The sequence below is a fragment of the Mus caroli genome, chromosome 19 (genome assembly GCF_900094665.2).
Source record: "Mus caroli chromosome 19, CAROLI_EIJ_v1.1, whole genome shotgun sequence".
Taxonomy (NCBI): Eukaryota; Metazoa; Chordata; class Mammalia; order Rodentia; family Muridae; genus Mus; species Mus caroli.
The window spans coordinates 16,097,639-16,107,833 of NC_034588.1; the positions used below are offsets into that span (position 1 = coordinate 16,097,639).

A 10,195-nucleotide genomic window follows, 5' to 3' on the forward strand; every position below is an offset into this window, starting at 1 on the left:
TATCTATCTATCTATCTATCCATCCATCCATCCATCCATCCATCCATCCATCCATCCATCCATCCATCCATCCATCCATCTATCTATCTATCTATCTATCTATCTATCTATCTATCTATCTCCAGGGTCTCTTGTAGCCCTGCTTGGACAGTCTTGTATTCAATATGTCACAGAGCATGCTATAGAACTTCTGACCATCCTCACTCCACCTCTAGAGTGTAGGAATTATACATGTGTGTCATTATACTCAGTTTATGAGGTACTAGTGAGAGAACCCAAGGCCTTGGGTGTGGTAGGCAAGCATTCTGTCGACTGACCCTACATCACTGGTCCTATTTTATGACTTTAAAATATTTTAAAATATGTTTTATTACTTGATTTCCTAGAGCTCTGTTATCTTCATTGTTTAGTAATTATAATAGCAATGGTAATAACAACAATAATGATGATACCTACCTATTATGGTTAATTTCCATCATCAGCTTCAGTTTGACTGAATTAAGGATCACCTACTGAATCAATGAGGCACACCTCTGGGTGTGTTTATGAGAGTATTTCCAGAGACATTTAAGTGAGGATGGAAGATCCACCCAGTATGTGGTTGGTACACATCCCAGAGGCTGGTCTCCGAATGAATAAAAGGAGAAAGGTTGGGCATCTTTGTTCCTCTTGCCTGACAACTGACACGGTGTGAGCAGCTGCCTCACTCTCCCACCTTCATGACTGGCCACCATGACGGACTGTATCTCCTCAAACTGTGAGCCAACATAAAGCCTTCCTTACTTAAGTAGCTTTTATTAGGGATTTTGTCACAGCAGCGAGCAAAGTAACTAACATACTACTTTCATTGCCTACACTGCAGGGCATCAGGTAGCATGAGCTACTTCAGATATATTAGCTGAGATAATCTTTTTTATCACCTTATGGGGGGTCATAAAATGTTTAAAATTATTTTTAGATGTGAGAGTTGTGGCTCAGGAGAATCATTGAATCAATGGTATTCAAATTTAGTTTTTTTTGGTACCAATGTTCATGTTGTATTAATTTTTTCATTGTTTCTACAGTATAATTATACACAGGGAATGACATGGAAAGTAAATGATGCATGAATACTTAGCAAATTTTAATTTTCACACCATGAAGGATTAGTAAACTAACAATAACTTTATTTCTTTGACTCAGATGCACTCCAGGCTGCCAAATCTGCCACAATTTAGTCAGGTGAGACTTTCTGAAAAATCTGATTCCTTTTTGTATTAAGGTAGTGTGTTGAAAAGTACTTGTGAGAGTTTCTTCAAATCTCAAGAGCTTTTTTGGAAGTTCTAGCCAGAGAGCTCAGAGCTCATAAATCTTAGAGCAGCCTTCTTTATCAGGGAATGTTGGCCCCTTCAGTGGAGCTCACAGCTTGGGGAGGAACACCCATGGAACGGTGAGGGGAAAGTTGGGCACCCGTGTACTGGCTGGGTCAATAGAAACAGCTCTGCTGATTAATGGATGACAAATGTGTCATAGATATTTAAGGGACTCAGAGTAAGGCATCTGTCAGTTTCCTCTACCAAGGATAGAAGTACAAAAGGGGTGTGTGTGTGTATATTCATTTTCTTTTGACTTTCTTGAGCATGGTACTTGAAAAATAATAGAAGTCCTGAGTTATTAAGACATGCGAACATCTTAAGATATTTGACAAGAACTTTTACTACCTAAAACATGTATGAAACATTACATTTTATTTTTCTATCACATTGTATTTGGATAAAATGTAGCTCTATGTTGGGCATGCATTGAAGTATTTGACATATGAGTTACACATGCTAAATTTGCATAAAAGGCAAAATACTCACACTGCACAATAGACTGAAGAACTATACAAATTTTATCATATATTTTAAATTATGTGTCAGCAAGTGGATCCTTTGTGTCAGTAGAGCAAAATAAACTTTCCTTGATTCTGACAATATCCCAAAGTTGGTAAGTTTAACCAGTGTTAACTTTAACTTTTAAATTATTTGATTTTTATATTTTTAAATTTTGAGACAGTCTTGAAATTTTGCTAACTTGCCTAGGGTGGCCTCCAATTTCAAATTCTTTGGTCTCAGTATCAACAGTAGCTGAGATTATAGGTCATATTATATTATTGAAAAATAATAGAAATCCTGAGTTATTAAGACATGGAAACATCTTAAGATATTTGACAAGAACTTTTACTACCTAAAACATGTGTGAAACACTACATTTTATTTTATTTCCTCCTTGTCACACTTGACTTACTGGCTTCTTTCTTGATTTTCAGACAGCCTAGGCTGCCCTTAAACTTATTATTTAGATTAATAATAAAGATTTCTGCCTTTATAGAGTGGACGTCACAAGTTTTACTGTATACCATACCAATGAACATTTTGGGATATGAATTCATATATGTATACACATATATTTACTTATTTACAAATTATATAAATATATACTGTATATTAATAAAAAGTTATAAAGTGACAGGAGAAGATGGATGAAGAATATTGAAATACCTTATTAATAGTAAAAGCTTTTGTTTCTGTCACTCCAACTACTTTTAATTAAAAGGAGATGGAGTCACATCTGATGGCACCTTCTGTGGTCTAACTAACTAGGAGGCTGAGGCAGAGGAATTACTTCAGTCCAAAACTAGGAGTTCAAGTCTAACCTAAGCACTGTGGTAAGGTTCCACATGAAAAAAAAGTCAAACAAACAAACAAAACAACAACAACAACAACAACAACAACAAAAACAGGGACAGAAGAAATAAAGCCTAATTATACATATTTATGATCTTTTCTCATCACATGGCTAACAGACTGTTAAGAAGTAGAAGCAGGGACTGGAGAGATTGCTTACAGGTTAAAGAGGCTTGGTGCCAAGATTAGTGAACTGAACATGACACTTTAAGTGTTATTAATATGTGACTTCTACACACCAATCCGAGGATTGGAAATATTGCACCAATTTTTCTATTCTGAGTGACTTGTTTTCTGGAGTTTAGGTGTTACTGTGGCCGGCTGATTGAAGAACACCATGGGCTGGATCCTGCCTGGAACCTCTCAGTCACTGAGGGCCACAGGGATGAGCAGTGGTCTGTGGAGAAGCACACAGTGAAAAGCCCTACAGATACCTTCGGCACCATTAATTTCCAAGATGGAGAACATATCCACCACTCCAAGGTTTGCTGATAACCCAAACCATCTCACTAGTTTTGAACAAAAGAGACCTTGCACTTGTACTTCTAAGGAGAGAGAGCACTACATGATGTGCTTTGTTGAAAAGGGATCCACACCATTGATCTATTGTTAAGTCTAGCCTGGTCTTCTCTTAGGTATGAGAGGCAATGTTTGCATCCCAGGTACAGGACTAGGTGGAGATAGGTGAACAGATGATAAGTTTAATATGTTATAGCAGCAGTGCGGACTGAGGTGAGCTGAAGCTCCTAGGGCAGTTATGAGTTCTCTGCTTGCTAGTCCTTTGACACACACCAAGGGTGGACACATGGCACATCAATAAGTCAATAGCTTTAATCATTATTTTTACTGCTAGGTGACTTCTGAACTATGGAGTCCAAGTGAAGCTGTTATGTCCCCTTTTCAGCTTGGTGTATCTAATAAGTTCTCAAAATTAAGTTTTCTTGATATGACTTTAATACGATTATGAGTTCATATCATCTCAGTTAACATTATAAATGTACAGAGTGAGACCTTTTTAAGTTTTAGGGTAAGTTTATCAGTCTGTTTCTTGTGCTGTTTATGTGGCCAGCAAGGTGAAGAGTCATCCTATCTGTGCATTTACAGGCAAAGTGGAGTCAAGTAGGCTTGTAAAATGGAATCTCTCAGGGCAAGGTGTAGCCCGTAACACTATCCTTTTACATAGTATGCAGTGATCTTGGGCAGGGCACAGCCTGAATTTAACAGTAGCCTGGAATAAGTAGGGAATGGGGACAAGGGTAACAATATCCTTGCAGGGTGCACCCCAAGGACCTTACATCTTCCCACTAGTAAACACCTTCTCCAGCTTCTCCCATCTCCCATTAATGGCACAGGCTGGTGAGTAGGCCATTAGCAATGTGCTTTTGGGGATCCTGCAGATCCAAATTGTAGCATAAAGTGTTAATAGGTCCACGTTCCCTTGGGCATTCTCTTCTGGGAACATTAATTACGTGCTGTTTTCTTAGTAGCTCATTTCCCACGTGGAGCAACTTCAGGAAAGCTGAGTGCCAGTCATGTTCTGCAGGCAACTATCAGAAGGCTGTACTTAAACAGCAGTTCCTCTCCTTAAAGTCGCAGTGTAGTTCTAGTGGAATCTACATGTATAGCTATTTATCCTCTTGTGTTTGACTATTCATGCTTATTTCTGTTTTAGAGCAGAAAAATCCCCCTCATTTTCCAATCCCTTTTGGAGGCTGATTCTTAGAGAGCCTTGTGTGCAAGTTTTCCTTCAAGTTTTGTTCTTCTTCTTTTTGTTGTTTTTTTAAAAATATATTTACTTATTTATTTTTGTGTGTCTGTGTGTGTGTACATACGAAGTGTATGACACATGTGTGGGGGTACCAGTGGAGGCTAGAAGCGGGCTTTGGGTACTGTGGAGCTGGAGTTACAAGTTGTTGTAAGCCTGTTGTAACCCTACTGTGGGTGCTAAGAACTGAACTTGAATCCTCTGGAAGAACAGCAAGCACTCTTTACCTCGGAGCTATTTCTTTCTTCCTTTGTCCTCTCTCTGTCTATATGTCTGTCTGTCTGTTTGTCTTCCTCTCATTGTTATTATTTGTTGCAGTACTGGGGATAGAACCCAAGACATCTTATGTGCAAGCCAAGGGCTCTATTATTGTGTTGTTTATTCTTAACCACCTTCATCTATACCTTTTTCTGTGCATTCATTACTTACTGTGTGCCTATAGACTTCCTACAGTCCAAAGAAAATAGGTTTCCTGTATTAACACTTTGGTATTGTGTAGAGGGTGGTGATAGGAAATAACTATACAAGCCTCATAGAGGTGGAGGATGCTATGAGAATGGAATACAGGTTCTTTGAGAGACTGTGAAAACTCCTTCTATGAAAGGACACAGCATGCAAGGAGAAAGGCATTCAAAAGTGGACAAAACCGATGCATGTGTTTAGCTTGGCATCTGAAGGTGAATGAGGTGAATGGCCCCAGTGAAGCAGCTAGTTGGCTTGTACAAAACTCAAAGGGCATTCAGGAAAATTGAAAATATAGCTAGGCATGTCTGCTGACGATTAGCTTTTTTTAAAATTTGTTTTTTTTCTGTATGTGTAAAGATGTTTTGCCTGTGTGTATGTTTGCATCTCAAGTGTGCCTGGACCCCATGGAGGTCAGAAGAGCATCAGGTCTCTTGGAGCTGGTGTTGCAGATGGTTGTAACTCTAGGAATTGAGAACTTGCATTCTCTGGAAGAGCAGGCAGTGCCTGTAACCCCCATGCCATCTCTTCAGCCCCTACAAATAGACTGCTTTAGGCTCAGCTTTTGGCTGTCCTTATGTTAATAGGGTTGTTTACAGGAGTGCATTTTACTGTATGTCTCAGCATGGTACATCTGCCCAGGCTTCCTCTATCCCTCAGGTTCATGTTGAGTGGCAACAAAGCTTGAGAGAGATTATCTTATGTTTTCTTTTACTGTAGTTCCCTCCCCAAAAGCTCTCTCACCTTATTCTACAAAGAATTTGAGAGAATCTGTCTCTACCTGGGGGAATGAGTTACTTACAAAAGAAATAAGAGAAGTGTTCTGTTGGAAGAGGCCAGTACTAATAGCTTAGTTCTTCAGAGATGTTTATTCAACAAGCAGTATCTTCTAGTATGGGAAAGATTTAGAGGTGAAGACAGGCTTACCTGAGAGAGGAGCTGGAGCCCAGGAGCCTGGGCTGCTCCTTTTGCCCTCACCCACTTCTCCCAGCAACAAAACATCTAGTAAGGTCTGTCTGTGTTGGTCCTACTACTGTAGTGTCCTGTGAAGCCTGGCAGTTCAGTGGCTTCTCTCATACATGGAATCCTGACCAACCTTCTATTCTTCCTTTTACATATGTGTGATGATAGCTGTTGGTCAGAATTTTAATATTTTAATTATGAAATGAAGTGGTCCTATAGTAGCAACTTCAAAGATGAACAGTAAACTGCTTTAAGTTGCTGTCATCCTTTTAGAGTCTGTTGGGGGTAACTTATACTTGCTTGTATGGAAAGTTCTACCCATGTTTTCTTTTGGCATAGACCTGGAATTCATGATTTCCTAATACCAGCCTTTCTTTTCATTGCACTGGCTTATTCCTACTTGTTGCTTGGAATTCTGTTTGAAGAAGGCAAATTCACTTCCCTGTGCAGAACTTGTGCTTATAGGCAGTCATGCCCTGTAATGTCAGGCAGCTGCAGTGAATCAGAGACTCTACAAGATGACTTTGCTGATCTTTGCTTCGATTTGTATTCTCAAGGATGAACACAGTTATGCTTTACATTTGCATATTATTATTTTTTTTTTATTTATTCACTTTATACCCTACTCACAACCCCCTCCTGGTCACCCTCTCCCATAATTCTTCCCCTCTGTCCCCTTCTCCTCTGAGCAAGTAGGGGCTCTCTGGGTATCCCCCCAACCCTGGTACATCAAGTCTCTGTGGGGCTAGGCACATCCTCTCCCACTGAGGCCTACAAGGCAGCCCAGTAAGAAGAACATACCCCACTGACAGGGAAAATCTTTTGGGATAGGCCCTGCTCCAGTTGTTCAGAACCCACATGAAGACCAAGCAGCACATCTGTTACATATGAGCAGGGAGGCCTAGGTCTAACCTGTGTATGCTCTTTGGTTGGTGGTTCAGGGTCTGAGAGCCCTAAGGGTTCAGGTTAGTTGACTCTGTTGGTTTCCTGTGGAGTTCCTACCCATTTCAGGGCCCACAACCTTCCTCCTATTCTTCCGTAAGAGTTCCCAAGCTCCATTCACTGTTTGGCTCTGCGTGTCTGTATCTATCTGAGTTAGCTGCTGAGTAGAGCCTCTCAGAGGACCTTCATGCTAGGCTCCTGTTGAGTATAGTTGTTTTGAAAAGAAAAATTTCTCAGAGGAATAATCATATGCAAAAAATAATCATATGCAAAGAAATGATTGGTAGGTACACTGAAAGGACAATATATATGTTCATGCTCCTAAATTTAAAAATTTTTCATGTGTATGAAAAGGACCAAGGAAATGCAAATCTGTGGCATTTATAAAGAGTCACATTCCATCTATTTTGTAAAGCTCCCTCTAAATGGCTTTGCTGATACATCAATGAAGTATTATTTTTCCCTCACTTCCAGTCTTCTGAAGAACTGTGAAGACCAACCTCCAACTTGAGGAAGCTTCCTGTAGTGATTTATAATTCCCAGAAGGAAGTTGGAGGGAGTGTGGAACCTTTAAAAGCAAATATTCCCATTAGGTGAAGTTAAACTTTTAGAGAGGCCCCATGGCTGCTTTCATGGGCCTCCTGTGTGTTCAGCATACTGACTAGCATGCTTCTGTTCTGTTCATGGGTCTGTGCTGCCCTTCCAGTACATTAGAACTTCTTGGGATACGAAATCGGATCATCTGTTGCACTTAATGTTGAAAGAGTGGAATATGGAACTGCCAAAGCTTGTGATCTCTGTCCATGGGGGTCTTCAGAACTTCAAGATATCCTCCAAGCTCAAAGAGACCTTCAGCCAGGGTCTGGTCAAAGCTGCAGAGACCACAGGAGCGTGGATAATTACAGAAGGCATAAACTCAGGTAAAGCTCATGCTCGATTCCCTTCTGCTCTCCTTCCCCTTTCTAACTGTGAGTCAGGTAGCCTGATATTGAGTGGCAGTTATGCAGCACTCACAGGAGGTACAGTGATATTAGGGGGAAAGGCAAACAACAGCCAACCAAAAACCCACCCTAAAACAGTGGTCTCTGAACCTCATGCTTTTACATCAGAGGTAATCTGCAGGCTATTTTACTGGTACACTAGAGAACACTAGCATGCTCATGATGGTATGCAGTGCATGGAGCATTCTAGCAAGGCAAGAGTAGTGTCTACTGTTAGGATTGTTCAAAGATAAGGAGAGATGTTACCTCCTTGTTCAGTAGTAAGCAGTAGCGAGGTTAAGAGAGGAGAGAGACAGCCAGGAAGCCTGCATCCAATTTTATTGTGCTCAGAGCCTTCTTTAAAAATGACATTTTACATATGGTTCTCTATTTGTGTCTGTCAGAGTCATTGTTTATCATGTTCTGTGAGCTCAAATTCAATTCTACTCTGGTTTCATAGGAGTGTCCAAGCACGTTGGGGATGCCCTAAAAGCCCATTCCTCTAAGTCTTTGAGGAAAATCTGGACAGTTGGAATCCCTCCTTGGGGAGTCATTGAGAACCAGAGAGAGCTGGTTGGAAAAGATGTGAGTAGACAATCCTTTCCATCAGAGGGAAATGAACATCCATCTCAACTGCCCGCTTTACAATGTACCCAAATGTCTGATAAGACTCTTCGAATGAAATAAATCCCAAACTGTCGTCTGTCTTCCTGCTACATCTGGCATCCTATATCATAAAATGCCAGTTCTGTCTCACAACTGCCAAAGCCAAAAAGCTTGATCTAAGCCTAGAGGGTTCACTTTGTGCTATGTCTCGAATCTGACCTGTCAATCAACTCTTAGCTCCACTTTCAGAATATTGCCAGACTCTGACTTATCCTTCCCCTCCAGTGTCATTGAGGCAGATGCAAGTGACCATGTTTTGACATCCAAATGCTTGTAAGAGTTTTTCTTTCTCTCACTCCTGTCTTCTGTTGTAGTCTAGTCTCAACACAATAGCTGAATAATTCCTATAAAATACAAATTGGACCATGCTCTTCTTTTTGTCAGTTCGTCAGTGGGTTCATCCTTTACCCAGCCAATGTATAGAACCTTGCAACGTTTTGCACCGAGTACAGTACACTCTTTAGTTGGCCCCATCTAGTTCTCTTGCCCCAACTTATAATCTGCTTCGCTTCATTCATGTCTGTGTTTTGGTTGTATGTGTTCATGTATGTGTATGTATGCGTGTGTGTGTGTGTGTGTGTGTGTGTGTGCATGTATGTGCACATATGTATGTAGACTTGTGTGGACGCCAGAACACAACATCGGTATTATCCCTCAGGTGCCCTATCCCCTACCCCCAGTTTTTCTTTTGAGATAGCATCTCATGTGGGCCTCTCACTGAGCAGGCTAGGCAGGCCAGCCAAGAACCCCAGGGATCTGCCAATTCTGTCTTCCCAGTGCTGGCAATACAAACATGTACCACCAAGCTTGGCTTTTTTCTCACCTCCCCTGCCCTGCTTGTTTCCCTCCCGCTGGGGATTCAATTCAGGTCTTAGTAAACTCTTTGCCATATCACCCATCTTCCCAGATCCCTGTACCTGTGTCTGTTGGCAGGGAATGGACAGAGCCTACTGAGATATTGTCAGAGTCCCTATCTATTTCTAAAGTATAATGATAGAATCTTACACTACGAATCTGGTATTTGTTGTTTGGTCATTTAACAGTTGTTTTCTCATGTCAGTTGAAGTGGACATGGGCATGGTTTATTTTTACTTTTAGTTTGGGAAAATCACACCTATTAGACAGCAGTGGGGTTAGAACCATGAGTTCTTGTGTGCCATTCCCCGATTTAAACAGCTAAAAATTTGTTGTCAAGTTTTGCTTCATGTACTCTTTTATCCATTTCCAAATAATAGTGTTCATTATTTTGAAGCAAATTCCAGACATCAAATAATTATATCGGCAAAACTAGTATTCTTGAATTTCTCCTTCTTAGCCAACTTGTGAATTCGTAGGACTTTTCCACAGAACTTTCCCCACAAGCCCTTCATTTTGTTACTCTCCCATCTCTTCTTTCCTTCTCCACTTCTAGCTTAACCCTTCCCACTCCAACATCTCCTCCCTCTACTAGGATATCACACGAGTTCTCGATCAATCCCCTGCCATCTATGCCTTGCCTACCTCAGGTCTCTTTCCTTGTTGTTGTTGTTTTTGTTTGTCTTTTCTTTTCTTTTCTTTTCTTTTCTTTTCTTTTCTTTTCTTTTCTTTTCTTTTCTTTTCTTTTCTTTTCTTTTCTTTTCTTTTCTTTTTTCCTTCCTTCCTTCCTTCCTTCCTTCCTTCCTTCCTTCCTTCCTTCCTTCCTTCCTTCCTTCCTTCCTTCCTTCCTTCCT

At 40.6% G+C, this 10,195-nt stretch overlaps 1 protein-coding gene across 1 annotated transcript in view; it reads left to right on the forward strand.

Annotated features, from left to right (window-relative positions):
- The window catches only part of Trpm6 (transient receptor potential cation channel subfamily M member 6), a 152,474-nt gene that overhangs the window by 30,528 nt on the left and 111,751 nt on the right, over nucleotides 1-10,195 (forward strand). The window contains exons 3-6 of the mRNA XM_021151275.2: nucleotides 1,183-1,221; nucleotides 3,014-3,191; nucleotides 7,547-7,760; nucleotides 8,281-8,405. Coding sequence (XP_021006934.1) covers nucleotides 1,183-1,221; nucleotides 3,014-3,191; nucleotides 7,547-7,760; nucleotides 8,281-8,405 — 556 coding nt within the window. The remainder of the gene's footprint in view (nucleotides 1-1,182; nucleotides 1,222-3,013; nucleotides 3,192-7,546; nucleotides 7,761-8,280; nucleotides 8,406-10,195) is intronic.